This window comes from Thalassophryne amazonica, chromosome 6 (genome assembly GCF_902500255.1).
Source record: "Thalassophryne amazonica chromosome 6, fThaAma1.1, whole genome shotgun sequence".
NCBI lineage: Eukaryota > Metazoa > Chordata > Actinopteri > Batrachoidiformes > Batrachoididae > Thalassophryne > Thalassophryne amazonica.
The window spans coordinates 18,033,458-18,054,412 of record NC_047108.1 but is presented as its reverse complement, the minus strand read 5'-3'; the positions used below and the strand labels follow the sequence as shown (position 1 = coordinate 18,054,412).

At 40.3% G+C, this 20,955-nt stretch overlaps 1 protein-coding gene across 22 annotated transcripts in view; it reads right to left on the bottom strand.

Annotated features, from left to right (window-relative positions):
- Window positions 1–16,145, bottom strand: part of tfe3a (transcription factor binding to IGHM enhancer 3a) — a 55,990-nt gene extending 39,845 nt beyond the window's left edge. For all 22 annotated transcript variants that reach the window (XR_004561127.1, XR_004561137.1, XR_004561139.1 and 19 more), the window contains exons 1-2: window positions 15,776–16,145; window positions 2,734–2,832 (exon numbers count right to left, since the gene is read on the bottom strand). Coding sequence is in view for 1 of the 22 variants with exons in the window: in XM_034171839.1 (XP_034027730.1) it covers window positions 2,734–2,832; window positions 15,776–15,918 (242 nt within the window). In the remaining 21 variants the exon portion in view is untranslated. The remainder of the gene's footprint in view (window positions 1–2,733; window positions 2,833–15,775) is intronic.
- Between the last annotated feature and the right edge of the window lie 4,810 nt (window positions 16,146–20,955).

The window sequence follows — 20,955 nt, the reverse complement described above, 5'->3', positions numbered from 1 at the left end:
GAAGTGACTGACCACAAGCGAGGTGACTACCGTGAGTTTGTGCAGCTGTGCCTTGTGTTTCTGGATGCAGATGGTGAACAGCAGACTGCAGTGACCTTCCAACGACTGGGAGCGTTCACAAGGCACGATGGATGGCCAAGCTGCTCTATACTCTCAAGCTGGCTTTGATGGAGCAGCATATCGCATTGTTTACCCAGGGCACAATCACCACACAGCAGCAGGTGCCGAAGATTTGGGCATTTTCCATTTTCATTACACACATCTATGCAAAGTGGTGGTTGACCTGCGAAAGCTGTAGATGCTGCCTGAAATGACCTGACACTCTACCACCACCTGCAGGCGTTCAAGGCTGTAGATGAGGGCATTGCAGCATCAGCGATGAAGGCACTGGAGAGGCATTGCTGGTACCTGACAGGTGAGAGGCTACCCTGGCTCTCTTCAGCAGCAAGGTGCCCAAGGACAACAAGTGTGCACTTGCCAGTGCAATGTTGGCGCACAAGCCTACTGATCTCCCCATGCACATCTCTGAGCAGTGCTTTGGCACTTGCCAACCACCAGCCAGAATTTATGTCTCTTGATGTGAAGTAATGCTGCGTTAAAAAAAAGTGAGGTCAATGTATGTGCAATGAACGTGGTCAATGACTGTGCGTCGCGGTGGCCAGGAAGGAGCAGCACCTGCAGAATGTGCTGCAGGCAGATGAACATGACCACAGCCAACAGCCAAACCATCGCCGCTGTAAACCCAAGGTAATCCCTGAATAGGACGGTTACTCTGGGGTGGTGGGTGGGGAGACATATCTGGGGGAGACACACTGGTTAGGTTCAGAGTTCAAGTTCCATTTCCTTTCTCTTTCTCCCTGGTGATGTCAGTGGAGCGGACTCTGGCACAGACTGAGCATTTAAGTTTAAAGTTTAGTGTCAGCTCTTACCGTTAGGCCCTGTTAGTTGCCAGTGAGTTAGCCACTAGAAAAGGTTTGTTCTTTTCAGTGTGTCAGTATCATCCCTTGTGTTTAACAATAAAGTCAATTCAATTTTATATGTGTGTCCGACATCCACCACTGCTGCACAAAACTCAGGGTAAGGCCATGTGAACATGTCCCATTGACCTCCATTCATTTTGTCTACAGGACAAATGAATGGAGAATCTTGAAAGTTGAATTCTGAGAAATGCCCAAGTTGCCAAACGGCAAACAAGCAACTTTTACTTTGATAACCCTATAGAACATATTACTGTATAAAAGTTCACTGTACTCAACATTTCCAGGTCAACCTTTTGGCAATTAGTCTAAAAATTGCATATTTTTCGAAATTTCACAAAAGTTCATGTGTTAGGTGGCACCCCTAAATCTCAATGGAATTCCTCAAAACTTTACAAAAGTCATTTTATGTTAACTGGAACAAAATGCAATGCCAGCCAAATTGATATTTTGAAATATTCAAATTTGATGCACCCTAGCGCACCCGTGATGACATCACAACTCTATCGGGTTAGGAAGACAAAGTTTCTTTCAATAACAAGAACTGTCAAAAAACTTTCTCGTGTGGTTGGAATTGTGTGGCGATAGGAATAGCCGTTTGAATGCTTGAATAATGATGTCAGTCGCACAAAAGAAAGAGAAATTAGCTTTTTTCTTTTCTATGACCAGTTCTCCTTTGCCTGCAGAGGATAGAGAGGTTTATTCTAGAACCAGCTCTTCTCTGTTTGTAGAGGATAGAACTGTGCATCTACTACAAAAAGCCACGTCTGCAAAATGTTAGCGGACTAAAAATTATTGGACCAAAACTTATCGGAAGATAATTGGTCTGATGATGGTTTTCAAAGTTATCTGAAAAGCTAATCCGATAATGAAAACATTATCTTCAATAATTAGCGGTTAGCGGATTAGCAGAACTGTGTCCACCACTGCTCAGAAGCAGTTAAATGAGGCTTCAAGTCAGGAAGCTTTTGGTGAAGCTTTTGGCTATAAGACATCACTATTCCGTGTTTCCCGTTTTCTTTGACCACTTTAAACAAGAAATGTGCATCTTTCAGATTCTGTGGTCCCAGATGTTCTACCTTCCCCGGACAAACCGACGAGCGTCGACATCTGTAGCTACTCATCACCTCTCTGTCAACAGCAGTCTTCACCGAGCTGCACAAAGTCCTGTCTGTAGATGTTTCTTACTGCCATGACTTATCTGAGACCATGAGTCCAGCCGGCACTGGGTCCAGGTTGCAGGTCCTGCACCTGTATGCCTTATTATTTGAGGACATTACGGGCAGAGACGGATGGAAGCCGACTCCCACCTTTCAGTGACGACTCTGCAGCAGAATCGATACCTGCTATCAGATCATTAACTTCTAAAGATTTGTCCAAATTCTTCACATTTTTTCTGGGCAGATCTGGAAGATCTGAAATCAACACAGGGTTTAGAACAAGATCCTGGAGCTTCCACCGTCTTCAGCGACAGTTCCAGGAAAAAAATTCTCGAGCAGCAGCGCGTGCAACTCTGAATCAGGAACTCCATAAAAACTTCTGCATGTTAACAATATGACAGACAAATCTGAGGAAGAGTGAAGCCCAGATTTTGGGTCTCGTAGGTACCAGAATCAAAACAGACCTGACTGAGCGAACAGCGTCATGTGACTGACAGAAGTGCAGCCATTGGTCATTTACGTCACCTGAGGACTGTCACAAAGTTTGTCTTTGGTTATCTTGTGTGCCAGAGGTTAGGGCAATGTGAGCATGTTACCTGATACTGATTGGCTGACTCTTGATCTCGTAGAAGGTGTCACACTCTGATGGCAGCAAACTGTCAACCTCAATGTCAGCGACGATACCAGACTCCACCCTGAGAGACAGACAAGCAGAGATTTGAATCTGGATTAAATTTTATGGGATGTACTGTTGAGAGGACCTCTGTGAGCACTAGGGGCCAACCGCTTATCACCAGGTTGATTATCGGCCAGTCTGATTTTTAGCATTTTTTGCGGATATCAGTATCGGCCATTTATCGCAGTCAACAGGACCTTTATTTGTTTCAGCACTGGATGTAGCGACTCACTGGCCACCAAGATCCGACTTTATGAGTTCATTTTAAAAAAAGATCACCATTCACCAACTTTGTGTTCCACGCTGTGCGCTGCAGCAGAGCGAGAGCGCCTCTCTGTTGCACAGCTGAAAGTAACATCTGCCTGCCGCTGCATTAAACTGTGTCGGGTTTCAGTTCAGAGTCACAGAAAAAAATATTTACCCAAATCCTTCATTAAATAATCCAGAGCTCCTCCTGTGTATGTCGCTGCTGTTACATTAAAAAAGATAATGGTTTATTTTACAGATTAAAGGCTTTGTGTGTCTGAAAAGATCCAGGAGGAGAAGAGAGTCACTGATCCTGACTTTGAGCTAAACGGTGGGGGGGGGCAGGAGATGAAGAGAAATTATTGGTTGAGCTAATAGGATTAATAAATGGAATAGTTTGTCTGTGTTGAATGTTTGGTCTCCAATGTAAAGGTCAAACAAGGTCAAGGTCCTTTGGATTCTATGACGTGACAATATGTTACCCTGTAACGTGATAACTAAACATGACACGTGGTGCAAACTAGTCCTTTTTAAAACCCGATTAACTCAACCAATAATTTGCATCACTTTTTTACCAAAATTAGAGCAACTGTAAGTTTGACCCCTGTAGAAACTGAAATTGACCATTCACCATTCTTGCTGTATTTACCCCATAACTCCATAGAATTCAGTCATAGATAGTCCAAACTATACCTTTTTGGAATCTTTGAGATCAGACAAATAATGTGGTATAGTTTTCAATATGATTGGAGTATCTTTTAATTTTGACTCCTATATAATTCATCAGTTGACCCCTGACCTGGCTGCCTATTGAAAATTCAAGTTTTTTTCAAGCGTATTGTCTGATGTGTGCCAATTTTGGTGCTTCTTTCCAGAAATGAACAGTTGTTACAGTTATCTGCTCCACTGCATGTAGCATTTTAGCTTAGCACCACATGACGTCACGGCACAACCACAAACACAGCAGATTCCGCACTTTCAGCAGAGGAAACGCACGTTAGAGTTCACAAAGGGAACAGATAAAATCTGTGGTTAGATCTGTTTTTTGAAGACTGTTCTCACACTGTGGTCAGATTCACTTCTGCTTTGTCCCAGAGCGACTCATAAAAAAAAACCAAACATACAAAAAAAAAAACGCTCACTTTCCTCCTCAAAATATTATCTTTGGAAAATCTGTCCACCTAAAACACAACACTAGTCATGTGACTCCAGCCTTGCAAAAATACACATTTTAATCATTCTGACATGTTCACCATCAAACTCCACAAAAACTGACGTTTCCCCCCAATTCATTTTAGGGGTGTGGCCTAAGATGATGTCACCAAAGGTCATATTCCTCACAGACTGAGGTTTCTGAGTGTTTATCAGCAGCAGGTGAAATTAGCCTCATTTAACATTTTCATGACTTCATTTCTCTGGACATATGACACCAAAAACAAAATACATCGATATTTACATGAATCTTTATTTACTTAGAACAGTCAGCTTACTTGACATCTTATTTATTAGTGATACATACTTGTGTGTCTGTTATACTAAATTTTGACACCTTTTAATGCAGGCAAATATCATCCAGAAATATTGGTATCGGCTTCCAAACCATGCCGATAATCTGTATCAGCCATTAAAAATCCATATCGGGTGACCCCTAGTGAACACGCACACTTTTCACCTGACTGTGGTAGGTGGACGTCACGGATACGTCCAGCTGCAAACTCCCCAAGTGTGCCTAGGAGTCAAAATAACTTGAGGATGATTGAACGACAACTAAGTAATTTCTCTATGGAGCGCTCCCTACAGCTCAGGTGTACATATGTCACAAAACTTTTGCTAAAAACTCACTGCTGCCCCCTTCCTGCTCTCCATGTGCAGTTGTTTTTACATAGTCCGTGGAACCATGACAAGAAAGGGACAATCCACAGAAATACACAGAGGACAGAACTGAGCTCAGGCAGATGCAGATCTCTCTCTCTCTCTCTCTCTCATGCAGGAAAAGTGAGATAATATGACATCATGTTTTAACAGTGAACTCGGCTTCCAATCTTCCTCCAGCAGCAGGAACATCAGGTCTGCATCAGTTTTTCACACTTCTTTATCTTTCCGCTCTGCTATTCCAAGAAAGGTTGATCCGCATGTGACCCCTTGATCTGTCACGCTCTTTTTCTCTTCCTCCGACAGCGTGTTTTTTGCCGCCAGCTCTGTCATGATTATGAACATGTAAGAAATGAAGATTTTGTTTTCTTGTTCTTATAGCTGCTAGCTCACAACAGGGGAGCGTGCATGTGTTGTTGTTGTAGTGCCGTAAAGCTATGAGACACTTGGTGGGGGAGAGAGAACCCCATTCTCCCGAAAACAAGCCATTTAACCATCAGAATTACTTCCAAACTATAAAATTAAGGTCAAAAAGTTACTTAGTTCCCCTTTAAAAAAGACAGTTTGTCCCGAGATGGAGCCAAGCCCTAACAAGGCAAACCAATGAGGTAAACTCTAACGAGGTAAACCCTGACAAGGCAAACTAATGCAGTAAACTCTAATGACTTAAACTAAGGAGTTCCTGTCGATACAGCAAAACAAGCAATGAATCAATTAAGTGGAATCTTATTTTTTCCAGATGGGGGCAGCACTGTACCCTGCAAGAGTTGCCAATAACATTTTCTGGAAGGAACTATTTGACCAGTAACTGCTCTTCCATCGTTTGACCACTAGATGTCAGTGTTTAGCTCTGTGAAAACCTCGGATGGTCATTTTTAACATCACTGCTGAATAATTTCACTTTCGTCATCCGAAGTTGTGATAAACGATCCGTTCTGGAAACATTAACAGCGTGATGACATGTCTGTCTTGAGTGACAGGTGTCAGAGTCGTTGCTAACCTTCACCCATTTTCCCAAGTGAAGGTCTTCTGGTTCCAGCGTGTTCTGTGCTGAGTCATCTCAGCACAGAATCACAAAACTATGCTGACACACGCACGCTGTCCATGTCTCATTTCACAGACAAACATTCGGGTTCCCTCCGGGTCACCAAGTGTTTCTTCTTCAGGTTCCTGTGCAGCTAAAGTCTGAATAAATCTGCACAAGCTAGTGTGAGCAAGTGTTTTTGCTGAGTCACTTTCCTCTTAATCCACATCCACATGTGGAGTTTAAGGAACGCGTCCAATGACCTCAGCTCGTTTCCTTTCTTCACGTCTGAGTCCACCTCCTCACCTTCACCTTCTTTCTTCTTATCCATCTTTTTCTCCTCTGTGACAAATATTTCACATCCTTCCTTACCTCCTTCCCTGAACATGACTCCTTTCCTTGCCACACACTTCTCCTCTTCTTTACCTTCTTTCTCAGGTCACACCTTATTCTTCCAATTCACCTCCTTTTATCTCCTCCTGTTGAGTTACTGAAGAGGTAAAAATAAGATATGATTGTGGAGCAGGGACAAGAACATTTGGGAATGGAACAGGGCTGCCTTCCAGATGGACCGGCTGGTTACAGATCATCTGGAAACGGTTTGACGAGACAACGCGGCACCGCTCTGCATCAAGCAAACTACTGTTTAATGCATCAGTTAAATGTGACAGTCTGAATAAACATCAAAATCTGATTGTAGTTTCTAAAACTGGGGGAGAATTTCAGTTTGGACATTTAAAAACAATTTATAAGTAGAAAATGTCCAGTGTTGTATAAAGTACTGGAAAATCACACTTTCATAAGTAAAAGTACAGATACCCATTAAAAAAATGACTTTGGTAGTTCAAGTCACTGATTGAAATGCTACTCAAGTAAAAGTCTTAAAGTATCTAATATTTATTGTACTTAAGTATGACAAGTAATGTACAACTAAATGTACTCAAGTATTGAAAGTAAAAGTACAAGTAAATGTTAATAATCAAAAACGGACTGATTTTTTTAAATAAAAGTTTATCTAGGCTTGTAAATGACTGGTAGTATTAGTCAAAATACTGAAAATTGTGCACATCACACAAAAACACTTCAAAAACAAGGTTTCAAAACCTAAACGACAGTAGGCTACTCACTAGGTGTTCATAGGAAAGTTATTTATTTCTATATGTATTTATTTATTTTCATTGTTACATGGTTTTATCTTTTCTGTTGTGTTTTGTTTCATTAGGTTCTTTTTGTCTCTTTCTCTAAACTTGTATTGTAACATTATTAGTCTATTATTATTGACTATTATTGTCTATTATGTAGACTATTATTGTTGTTGCTATAATATATGAATAAAAATAAATTTAAAAACTTTCACGACTCTTTTACGACAACAAACGCTGAGCCATTAATTATACAGAAAACAAATCAACACAAACGTGCTGATGTGAACAGCTTAATGCTAACTTTAACATTGAAAAAGCCATAGACATGCTAACGCTTTACCATCGGTCCCGTTTTAAGTTATAAAATACATCTATCAACTGTTTTTCAGAAGACCATAACAGGTCGGTTTAACATAAAAAATATTAAATATTACTCACAGACATATGCTCTTCAGGGTTTTAGCAAGAAAAAATTAGGATAAAGCGAAATAAAATCCACGAATCGTAGATCGAAGCACTGCTTCGACCTGCGAATCGCTGCTTCGATTGGTTCAAGGTTCAAAGCAAAGCAAAGCAAAGTTGATTACAGACCTGCTGCAGGTCTGTAATCAATGTAGAGAAATTATCATTTTCCTGACAAACATCCCCCAAGTGCGCAACTGCAAAAAAGCCTACCGGACATGCCTCATGACAAATCGGCCTGACTTCGTTGCAGTCACTAGTAATCAGTGGTGTCTCTGGTTGAAAACACAACTTTTTTCGTGTGTGTGTGTTTTTGTTTTTTTGTAACGAGTAACGGCATGGCGAATAGAAAATGTATCAGAGTAGAAGTATGCAATTAAGGTCGGAAATGTAGTGAAGTAAAAGTGAAAGTAAGCTGAATTTAAAAAACTCAAGTAAAGTACAAAGTCTCCCAAAATGTACTTAAGTACAGTAGTGAAGTATTTTTTACTTCGTTACTATACTACACTGAAAATGTCAAAGAATTTCATTACTCTGCTTCTCCTCATCCTCAAGAAGCAAAAAAACCTCCTCCTCTGGTTTCCATCCGGTCCGCCCACACCTCACCTGGCCCACCCACACCTGGCCTGGCCCGTCCACGTTTGTCAGTACTGGATGGGAGGATGCAGGACGAGACTGGGCCTGTCGTCCTCTCTGTCTTTCCCGTGGGAGAAGCAGTCCTTGTTTGTGTGCAATAATCTGGTATGACTCAGGGAACCGTGAGGCTCAGAGGATCAACAGTCAAAGGTCAGACAGCAAAGACAACAACAAGTTGCCCGACAAATCAGAATACGACTGATCTTCATACAAACAGACAGCTTTTATTTTGTCCCCATTACTGCAACCTGAACACCGGGAGAGCCCTTCACACCAAACTCCATTTAAAATATTTGAAATTTAAAATTGAGTTATATCGGGATTTAAGCATCACATCAAATCAGATAGAGTTTTCAAAACCCAGCACGTTGCAGTGGACCCACAACCTGGATGCCACCAACAAGACCCGATCCCATCTTCATCATCATCATCATTGAATCTCATCATCATCTTCCTCATCATCATCATCATCATCATCATCGAATCTCATCATCATCATCAAATCTCATCACCATCACTGAATGTCATCATCATTGTCACCATCATCATCACTGAATTCCATCATCATCATCGAATTTCATCATCTTCCTCATCATCATCATCAAATCTCATCACCATCACTGAATGTTATCATCATTGTCACCATCATCATTGAATTCCATCATCATCATCGAATCTAATCATCATCATCATGTTCCTCATTAAATCTCATCATCATGAATCCCATCGCTGTCATCAACTCTCATCATCATCATTAAATGTCATCATCACTGAATCCCATAATCAACAAGAGCAGCAGCAACTCCCCTATGATAGTGGGAACAGCCCCTAAGCACCCCCCATTAAAGCTGCATAAAAATAAAAATAAATTTAGCGAGCCCTTCACACATCACAGTGTTAAAATAAAGTTTTCACAAAGTTCCCCCCCCCGCCCCCCGCCATTCTGCTTGTGTATAATGTCATCATTAGTTTGCGCTAGTCGTTCTGCTAGCACAGCCCTGTTAGCTGTGGCTGCTAGCTGTTGTGGGAAACTGAGTGTTTTATTACATATAACTGTAATAATATGACTTGCTGTGCGGTTAAATTGTCCTAGCGTATCATTTCAGATGTCTGTGCTTCAATATCTACATCAAGTTGGGTTATTTAATTTGATATGTTAGCAAGGTTAGCAATGGTTAGCACTTTTAGCAGCTATCGGTAGCTTGATGACTTTAGGTGAGGTTAATCTACAATTAGTGAGGAAATAAGACAGTAATAATTTTACCTAAAACCATCAAATATGACCATCGCATACTGCGAAGGCTTTGCGTCCATCTGTCTGTGCTCAGCATAAGTCCAGTCCTGTTACTGCCACAGTCTTCAAATTCACAGGGAACATTCTTGGGACACAGACCTTGGACATTTCAAAGATGGCTAACATTGACCTATTTTAAGAGTTTTAAAAAGTCACATTCTGTTTCAATCTGTTCAGTTTATTTTTTGAGTGGCAGGCGTGACAGCCAATCAGAGTAGAGCTGCACCGTGACATCAGTGGCTGCTCTCTCCAAAATTGCGTTGTTTGGTGTGTTTATATACATGTTTCTCATATATTATGTAAAAGCTAGCAAGAAATAAACACTTCTAAAACTGAAAATGCTGTTTTTGGAACCTAATAACACCTCTGAACCTATTTACAAGACATTTTACAGATGTTAGCGTGCAAATTAAACATCCGCTAACTCAAAACTTGTCTCATTAATACCTGCAAATGCAGATATTAAATGCAAGGATGATCCACAAATATTCCTTGATTTGCACAACTTGCACTCTTAAAACATAAATATTGTTTTTGATTGATTGAATGCTAGAGGGGCTTTATTGAACATGTACAAACTGTACGTAAGACAATAAAATCTTAATAATTAAACAACTGGGTGATTCTCATGAAGCCAACCTAAGCTATGTCTATGAAGATTTTAGTGATATAATCATGAAAACCTAAAATAATTCACTTATATTTGAAAGTACACTATGTCTGTTATGTGGGACAGTTCACTATTTGGTACCCAAATAATATTTTCTATATTTTTAAAAAGATTTTTAAGTCAAAACTTCATCACCGTAATGCAGCCGAAGAAAAATTTGATGGTTTCCCATCAGTTTCATATAATTAATATTTCATAAAATTTCTGGAAATAAATATAAAAATGTGTAAAATTATATAGTTTAACAGAATATAATCAGACATAATGGCTTCCAACATTGTACAAAAAAATATTTAAGGAAAACAGAGTTTTCATTACCGTTGCACTGTATTCATGATCCTGTCCTAATCACAGCGTTGTTTTAAATAAAGATTTTTTGACTCATAATGCACCACAAGGAAGAGAAGACAAAAGATGGCTACAAGGTAAGATTGTTTGTCATATTTTGATGTTGTTAATGATGTAGTTCATCCTTACAGATCCCTATTTCCACACCATAGGTGTACATTACCATAATGTGTAAGACTTAAAGTTTTTGAAAAGTCATTAATATGACACTTTACTGTAAAGAAGGTATTAAGGAGCCCAACTGTTAGTAAAAATGTTTTACCCAAGTCATCATGGCTTCTGCCATTTTATGTTACTTTAGCGAAATGTCATTCATTACCATAATGAACAGCTTTCATTACCACATAATATAGAGGCCCGTTGCGGTAATGAAGGCTAATATTACGGTGATGTGTATGAACAGTTTCTTTTTTAATAAAAGAACAAATGTATTTTACATACTGTCATAAATATATAATTAACACTCATTTATATTCCTTAATATGAAGAGCACAGGGAAGGGAACTTAAGAAAGCTGCACTGAGAGGCAGGGTGCAGAAACAGAAGATTTACAACGACCCAGAACTTCTACAGGAGGAGAAAGGAAAGGGAAAGGTAGGCCTAAATAAGGGGTGAGATGAGCAGATTATTTTGTATGTGACAATTCCTAACCCTCAACAATGTGCACACATATGTATATATATATACACACACACACACAAAGCTGGACAAACACACAGCAGATATAGTTGATGGAATGAGTACACAGACAACTTCACATTTATGATGTTTTAAAAATGGTGAACTTTAAAAACAAAATGGCTGCCCTATGAATCTGAAATTTTGTGCGGTAAATATGTAAATAAACACACATACACACACACAATCATTGCTGTAGTAGGCCTGTTCCAGTAAAATAGATGTTGAAGGTTGAAAGAGAGCCTGTTTCACGAGCTGTCACTTTCATTGTAGTATTCAATACTGATAATTTATCTTAAAGGAGACCTGCATTGAAAAAAATGCAGCCAGATTTTTTGAACAAAAAATGACTTACATTTACACATGAGATCCTTCTGAATGTAGTAAAGTAAATCTGCAAGCCCAGATCTGTCATTCAACGGAGAAATCATGGACGCTGCTGAGACGTCACGGACAAGACCCTCTCCCAGCATGCATTGCACCAATTGTAATTAGTGGATTTACGTCAGTTTGCATTGCTTACCTTTTGTCTTATACGGAAGGATCGACGGTTTTTTAAAACTTAATATTGTCTTGCGGTACGTTTGGTGAGTATACATTTATTTTTATTTTTGCCTGAAAATTATTTTGGGGGTCTTTTTCATACGCCCGTTTGATTGAGTGGTGTCGCAATGAAAATCTACTGTCGCCTCCGGTACCATCGCGGGATATGGAGGCGAGACCCGCAAAGAATCCCAGTCATTAAAAATATATAAACCTCTCTCAGCGTCCATGGAGCTCTGGGGCTCTGATTGCCAAGACGTGCGGTGCTGTGGATTTTGCCGCAAGAAGTCTGTCCTTGCAGCAACAGGTGTACCGGCCGCTTCGCATTAAAACAGCGAGCGTAATCTCAGGACTTGTGCCAAGTGTGCTGCAGCTCCATTCAGTAGACAGAGAGGTGATGCCGGTGTTGTGCGCTGAATCTGGCACAACACCGTCTGCAAAGCAGACAGGGGCGGTGTGAGTGGCCCGCGTCGGCGGTTAACGAGCTCGTTAAAGAGCCCGCAGACTTAATAAGCGCAGCGGAGGCAGAGAGCGGGAGAGGAAGAACGGCGCCCGCTGTCGATGTCGTTGCTGCTCTGAGCACACAGATCTGTATCTCACATTCATTGCAGCTTACTTTTGGATGTTGAAACCAGGACGTGTATAAGTAACATTACTAACAGATAAAATCAATTTCAATGCGGGATCGGACTGAAGGCGGGAGCGCGTCATCTTGTCCCCGACGTCATGGAAATGATACGGCTGTACAAACTGTTTTCACAGAGGGCTAAATTTTAGATGCAAATTTGTCATTTTTAAACGAAGATTTCTCCGCTGAATTACAAATTTGGGCTTACAGATTTACTTTACTGCATTCACAAGGGTCTTATAAATACATATCAGCTATTTCTTTCTGAAATCTGACCACATTTATTTCAATGCAGGTCTACTTTAACAGATACCAAAAGCAAAAAGAAAGATGATTGCTAAAGGCAGCAGCAGAGCTGACATCCAGACAGCTACAGAAAGACAAAAATGAAGAGGGAATTCAAACAGATGTAATGAAAAGAAAAAAAAAACCCTCCAAAGAATTATGAATGAAACCGCACCCTAAGGTGAATCAGTTGATGTAAGTGCCATCAACATTCATACATCCCCTGTCCCTCTCCTTTTGCTTCTTTCTTTTTGACATTTTCTATTTGTATTATTTATTTGAGTGCAAATTACAATATAAGATAAGGTAATCTATCTTCATGTTTCTGCAATCAAACTAAAAACTTATTTCTCCACAGCTTGTTGCAAGAGCCCAGGAGGGTCAAATTTGCTTCTGTAGTCACTCTTGTGACTACTTCTCCCACAAGGAGTTTGTCTTCACTCACAATGATACAGGACAGTCTGAAGAGACCATCAAGGATGGAACATGGGTCCTTGTAGACTATGATGGAGAGCTCTATCCTGGCACTATAACACAGGCATGTTCAAGACCTCTCATAGAGCAGAAAACATAGTAGGGAGGTCAAAATATTAAATATCCTGGAAATATTATTTTGTAAGTTCAGATGCAGGTTCATACAGGGATGTGATGCCAAAGGTCAAGGTCATGACCACTTCATAATTCTTAACAAAAGTATGCTGGACAGCATCTTACACTTAGTGCTGTTGATGTTCATTATTTTGCTTTTTTCTTCAGATTGTCAGCGGTCAGTATAAAGTCGATACCATGAGCTGTGTAGGTGACAGATTTCTACTTCCCCTCTGTACAATTCCCTAGCGAAAAGATGTGATGATATATGGAAGACATCATAGAAATCATTTCTGAACCACTGCCTGCAACATTCTGTGCCAGGTACTCCAGTATGGTACCAGAGATCTGGGCCAGGTACAGAAAAAAAATAATTAGAATTTTGATTTTTCAGTGCAGTCCTTTAAAACAAAATCAATATGAAAATTAATATGAAAAACTGATGAAATGTTATGGTGATGAAGTAATTGTTTACATAAAAATGTTTGTATGTGTTAATAATAAAAAATGCGGGTGATACTTACTACCTTTAAGAATATTTATGTGTTTGCCATCAAAAAAAGTAAAAAAAATATAATTTTGCTGTGTCATATTTCTAATGAAATATATGTTACGGTAATGACATTTTTTCCTCCCAGTGTCTCTAAAAATGTCTAAAAATACCTCAAAAATGTGCATGTGGATTATAAATTCAAATTTAATAGTGAAATTAGATCATATTTAATATAAACGTGGAAAAACATCATGTGTGTAATGGTTTCTGATTTTTGCTATGAGTTGTACCACCTTCATGAGAATCACCCAACTGCAAAATATAAAGAACACAATGCTCATACAGCCAAGGGTGTTTTAGCATTGTCTTATATTTTAATACTCATATTAAAAACACACCATTACGAAAATCACTGCAGCATGCTCAAAATCTGCTTCAACAAGACACCAAACCAAGAGGTTAACCCGTGAGCTCCAAGTCTGATTGTAGACGGTAAGGTGGGGCGTGTGTGGGCCTCATTCATCCCACCCAGGTCACACAGGGTGTCGACAACACCCCTGGGTCAACCGAATGCACCGGACCTGTGCGCAACGGGGGGGGGGGGGGGGGGGGGTTTGACATCACAGCAGTCATAGGGTGTGAGGCGGGGCACACCCTGGACAGGGCGCCAGTCTGTCACAAGGACCCCAAGCCTCTGCCCACCCAAGTTTTTAATTAAGGTTGATCAGCCTTAATAAAAAACAAATACTTTTCCTAACAAATACTTTTCTTGACCCAAACTCATCGTATAAAGCAAAAAACAAGTTTTTCGCATCACTTCCATGTCTTACCTGTGATGACATCATCAGTGTGTGCTGGTCTTTTTAAAACATTTTTTTTAATTAATTAATGATTTTACACTTGCACACAATGATTTATTTATTTTTAAATCAGGAGTAGTTGCATAACACAGACATCAATATGAGAATTTGTGCACAAAGTGGAATGGCTCTGGCACTAAACTGTGACTTATTTACGATGAAATCAGACATTTTACTGAAACATATGGAGGAGTGGGTGTTCCAACCAATGTCATACAGGCCGCACGCTCGTGCATCTGTAGCGGCTGTACTCTGAGTTGTGTTGTTATGACTCCACCCATTCACTCCCCTCGGGACACGAACTCACAACCCTCAGCATGGAGGTCAAACTCTAACCAGAAGGCTAAAATCCAGGGCTCTGGCCTTTGACCAGAGAATCCTTTTGAGCTGTTGGGAGTGAGGTTTACTAACTACATATGCACAGTGACACCTGCTGGCTTCCGTTACACATCCGCCCACCACCTTTTCAGGCGGAATTTTGCGCAGAACACCCTGGGCATTCCGATGAGTGGTTCAATGAGTGGTTCAACTGTTCAATGCTCCATTAATAACATAAAAATACTATTAGTTTAACAAAACGTGTCAGTTATTAAGTTCCCTGACGTAGGGCACCCCCTGTGGCTGTAGTAGCCCTTGGGGGCCCCCTGTTGGCCTGGGGGACCCACGCTTCTTGACAAGATGCGCCTCTGACTTTAAGTAATCACATTTATGATTAACAAAAAAGTGAAAGTCCACTTTCACATCAGCAAAAATAGAAAATATTTATTTAAAAAAGTCCAGAGCACAAACACAGACATTAAGGTGTAAAAATAACTGCCAGCTGTTGAATTCTTTCACTTTATGATCTTCACATGAGATTAGACAAGTAATCAATCAAACCATTAAAATTCTAATCTGCAAGATTATCGTCGTTCATAACAAAGTGCGCGCGGTGTTTAATTATCAACACATCTTTCCTCATTTAGGCGCCGTTACGTTCAGACAAACCCCCTTCACGGGTCAAACCCCAGCCGATTTCTTCAAGAGAAACTACCGATAAAAATGCGTGGAATTTAATCCGGTGGGCTCCGTCTAAGCACTGGTAATTAAACCTTAAAGACTAAAATGTCTATTTTAGGCGAAGTTTGGTGCGAAGGCTCTTGTCATGTCATGGCGGAAATAACGGCGACCGTCGGAACTTTACGACTCACCGGACCAGATTTAGTGTTTCAGCCGAGTCCAGGATGACAAAGACAGTCTGCGGCTGAAGGATTCCGGCCTCCTGCTGATCAGAACCCGATACGGTTCGGTTCGGCTCCCGGGTCTTGAGCTGGTTCGAGCTGACAGTTGACATTTTCTTTGGCGTTCGAGCAAAGTCCAACAGAGAACGAATTCAAAGGGGAGAAAAAGCTTCTTAAAGTGCGTGAGAAAGAAAAAAAATCTTCTGGAAGAAACCAGGAGGAGCTCACCAGGGAGACAGACAGCAGGTTTTAGGTTCAAATCCTCCTGCTGAACGGCACCTGGGCAGCAGCAGCCTGGCGGTTTGTGAGCGCACAGAAACAGAACAATCAGAGCGGCCGAGTAGGGGAGACCGGGCAAGTGGTTCCGCCGCTGAACGAAAACAAAATAGGAATAATAATAATAATAAAAACAAGAACTGTAACATAGAGAAAACTATCTCTAATAAATTATGATGGCGCTGCTAAATAACTAACAAATAAACCAAATCAATATTTTGTGTTCATTTTCCAAACTGAATGCTTATAAAGAAGACCCTCTTTTATTGTCTTTATTACAACAAGGCTGGAAAACTGCAAAGTTACAATATTGTTATTCACCTGAAAAGGCCTCCTTTTTAAAACTAGGGTTTTTATTTATTTATTTATTTATTTATAAAATTCTTTGTAAGGTCCATTTTATTCATATTTAGACATTTGGAATTTCTTTAGATGGCAGTTAGAAAACACAAAACCCACTTATACAGGACTAATAATAACTATAATACTAGTGTGCCGATTGTTCAACTTATGCAGAAATTCTATTTTAATAAGCTCCACCTACAAACAGAGGACAGGACAGATATACATTTTTGCTATGTTTTTTTTATTTTGTGTCCGTTTCATTTTTTTTTAAATGTTCTTTAAAAAATAAAACATTTAGTCTGTAATTTGTCAGTAATGTTTTTAACTGCCCTGTAACTGCTGTGTAACTGTTCTGTAACAGCTGTGCATTTGCTGTGTGACTGCTCTGCAGCTAGTTTGTAATTTGTAACATCTTTAACTGCCCTGTAACTGCTCTGTAATTTGTTTGTAATGTCTTTAACTGCTGTGTAACTGCTCTGTAATTAGCCTGTAATTTGTCTGTAACATCTTTAACTGCTCTGTAACTTGTCTGTAATTTATCTGTAACATCTTTAACTGGTGTGTAACTGCTCTGTAACTAGTCTGTAATTTCAGTGTAAGTTCTCTGTAACTTGTATGTTGTCTGTACGTTTGATGCAACTTATCAGTAACCTGTCAGTAACTTCTGTGTAACTGCTCTGTTACTAGTCTAGAATTTGTAATTTGTGTGTAATACCTTTAACTGCTCTGTAACTGCAGTGTAACAGCTGTGTAACTGCTCTGTAACTAGTCTATAATTTGTCAGTAATGTCTTTAACTGCTCTGTAACTTCTGTGTAACTGCTGTGTAAGTAGTCTGTAAAGTTGTCTTGATGAATCAAACCACTGTGGAAATGTAACCTATACTTTTCTATGACACAGAGACTTTCATCTTTAATCTAAATTAAATTTTAAATCTAACCTTGAAACGTACCTCATTGATGTATATTTTCATTGAATCGATATAAAAAGTTTGAAGCTTTATACTGTGAATATTGAGTGTTTGACGCTACATGTTTTTATCTTAATTTTAGTTTGTGTTTTAATTTGTGTCGTTTTGATGTGAATTTTTTTTATGTAAATCACTTTGAAAAATTTTTGATCTGAAAGAAAAATATAAATAAAAGTATTATTATTTTCTCCATGTAATGTGGAGATGCGTCAGGAAGAGCATCCGGCGTAAAACTTGTGCCAAATCAAACAGATCCACCTCGACTCTCCTGTGGCGACCCTGGGTGAAATAATAAATTTAAAAAAAACTAAATTTTATTTATATTTGTCATCTTTGTGAGGGAGTTTGTGTTCCATTGTTTTGTTTCAAAGTACTACTTTTTAAAGTACAGAATTTGAAGTTTGGAAAGCTCCATTAGCGGTTTTGTTCTGGTTCTTGTGTTTTTCTTTTTGATCTATTTCTATGTTTTTCTTTCACTCTCGCAGAGGGCGGGGTTTACCGAACGCCATCGATATTCGCCTATCCATTGAGCGCCTGCACTTTTCACAGCAGGCCAATAAGCTTTCGACGGAGTTCACTAACAGCCAATGAGCTCGTGTGTTGCTTGAGTGACAGCGCGTGCGTGGTCCGGGGAAATTCCAGTCCACAATGACGTCACTGAGTGACGGCGATCAGCAGAGCTCAGAGTGACAAGAACATGGTCCAATCAGAGCGCAGAGTGACGTCTGACAGGCGGGGCCATGAAAAGTGATTTTGTTTTTTTAATCACTGATTTCATCATTCGCGAATTTACTCATTTTAAAGATTTTTAAGCTGCCTGAAAACTTACGTACTTATTCGTACTTTTTGAGACAGAAAACCTGTCATACACCTGTTTTTTTATTAGTTTTTGGCAAAATCACCAAGGCTGAAAACAATAATCATAATATGATTGGCGGATATTTTAAACATTATTTTGAGGCCCCATCATCTAAAGAAGACATTTGTCTCTGTTCTTAACAATCTTTTAGAATCAATGGATTTAGTTGACATCTGGAAAATTTCGAAAATTTTAGAGAGAAAATATAATTTTTTTTCCTGCATGATAGCTTTTCCAAATCAAATTATTTCTGACTTGGCTCTAAACTAATATCTAATCTAATCCATGTGTCAAAGTATTTTAATTTTTGATCACGCTGCTGTCACAATAAAAATGAATTTTAATATCTATGTATTAGAAATTGATCGATATATTGCCTGATATGAGTCGTTCATGAAGATATCAGTATTAGCATTATTTGTGCTGATGTGAAAACTTTTATTTTACCAAATAAACTGCAGAAAAACTTGAAATGGTGCAGTTACGTAGTTTGGCCAGCAGAGACATTGTTTACAATGTTGTCAAGCATTACTGGGACCCCATCACCCCTTGATCACATTAGCTACAAGAGACAGAGGCAAAGCGACCAGCTGCCATTCATGTTCAATCAGAGTGGACATTTTAAAGCTACAAGAGACAAGTGGTCACTATGCCTCCAGGTAGGTGGGGCCAAAATATACAAGAAAACTATTTTGTGTCTGTCACTGCAGGAGTGACAGTGTTTATGGTGCAGGAGGTGCTGCGGGAGTATGGAGTGAGGGGGGTCCCTTCTCAGGGCCATCCAATCTCTGTACTCACAAAGCGAAAACTGTGTTCAGGTGCTTGCCAGTAATTCGGACTCATTTCCGGTGGGTGTTAGTCTCCGCCAGAGCTGCGCCTTGTCACCAGTCCTGTTTGTGATATTCATGGATGGGATATCAAAGTGTAGTCGGGAGGAGGAGGGTTACCAGTTTGGTGGGCTCAGGGTCTCATCACTGCTTTTTGCAGATGATGTGGTCCTGTTGGCTTCATCTGCCTGTGACCTCCAACACTCACTGGATTGGTTGGGAGCCGAGTGTGAAACGGTTGGGATGAGGATCAGCACTTCTAAATCTGAGGCCATGGTTCTCAGCATGAAACCGATGGATTTCCTACTCTGGGTAGGGTTGCCCCAAGTGAAGGACTTCTAGTACCTCAGGGTCTTGTTCACGAGTGAGGGGACAATGGAGCGTGAGATTGGCCGGAGAATCGGTGCAGCAGGGGTGGTGTTGCATTCACACTACTGTACTGTTGTGATGAAAAGGGAGCTGAGCCAAAAGGTGAAGCTCTTGATCTACTGGTCAGTCTTCGTTCCTACTCTCACCTATGGTCATGAGGGTTGGGTCATGACCGAAAGAACTAGATTGCAGGTACAAGCAGCCAAAATGGGCTTCCTTAGGAGGGTGAGTGGTGTCTCCCTTAGAGATAGGGTGAGAAGTTTGGTCAACTGTGGAGAGCTTGGAGTAGAGCCGCTGCTCCTTCACGTTGAAAGGAGCCAGCTGAGGTGGTTCGGGTATGTGGTAAGGATGCCCCCTGGGTGCCTCCCTAGGGAGGTGTTCCAGGCACGTCCATCTGGGAGGAGACCCTGGGGAAGGCCCAGGACTAGTTGGAGAGTTTATATCGCCACACTGGCCTGAACGCCTCAGGATCCCCCAGTCAGAGGTGGTCATTGTGCCACAGTGTCGCAGACTGAACGATCTGCCCTAAAAATTGGTCCACCCTGCCTCCACTGCGCATGCATCATTTCGGAGCTCGTCTGAGACAGAGTCGCTTGACTCAAAGCGATCAAATGGATTAATGTGATTATTCACCATCAGATGACAAAGTAAAACCTCTTAAATCATTTTAAAGTCAGTTTGAAGCAGAAATGAGGCAGTTTTAAGCATAAACCTGGCGAAACTCCGTGATGCTTTGAAATGACAGACATGCAGTGAATGCAACAGCTAGCAGCTCATGTAGCCGCGTCGCTCTGATCGCTTCCTCCATTTTTTATGATGAAATAATGCTGAATTTAAAGGAAATGACAGTTGTACAAAAGCTTCAGATATTTGTCGCTGAGACAGATGATGACTGGAGGCAGTTTGAAGCAGAAACTAGGTGATAATCTGTGAACCGCCGCTAATGACACATGCGCAGTGAAGGCAGGGCGGACCGATTTTCAGGGGGGGACCATTTGGTCGGCGACATCAGGATTCGTTCGCAGGGCCAACAGCTCCAGCAGGGGACCCCAGACTTCCCTTTCCAACCTTAAGCGGTTGAAGATGAGTGAGTGACTATTTTATGTCAAAGTTTACTGCAATCCAGGAATTTAAATCAATTTTAAAAATGGAAAAAAAAAAACACACACACACTTTTGGTCAGTGTAAATGTTTTTAGAATGTTATTTTAATCACTTTTAAGACAGTGCCCATCCTTTTACTGATTGTGATCTTTTATTAAATATTAATTGGATATTGGTGTTTTAATCGTTTACAGTGTACCATGGTGTTTTATTTGTATTATGTTGTAATTACTGTTATGCTGTTTTCTTGGTCAGATCTCACCTGTAAAAGAGATATGAACCTCAATGAGAGTTTACCTGCTTAAATAAAGCAGATATTCCGTATATATTCTGTATTTATGAAAATGCTGAGTGAACCGGCATGGACACCATCAGTCCGAGTGAAGGCAGCGTGACATATGC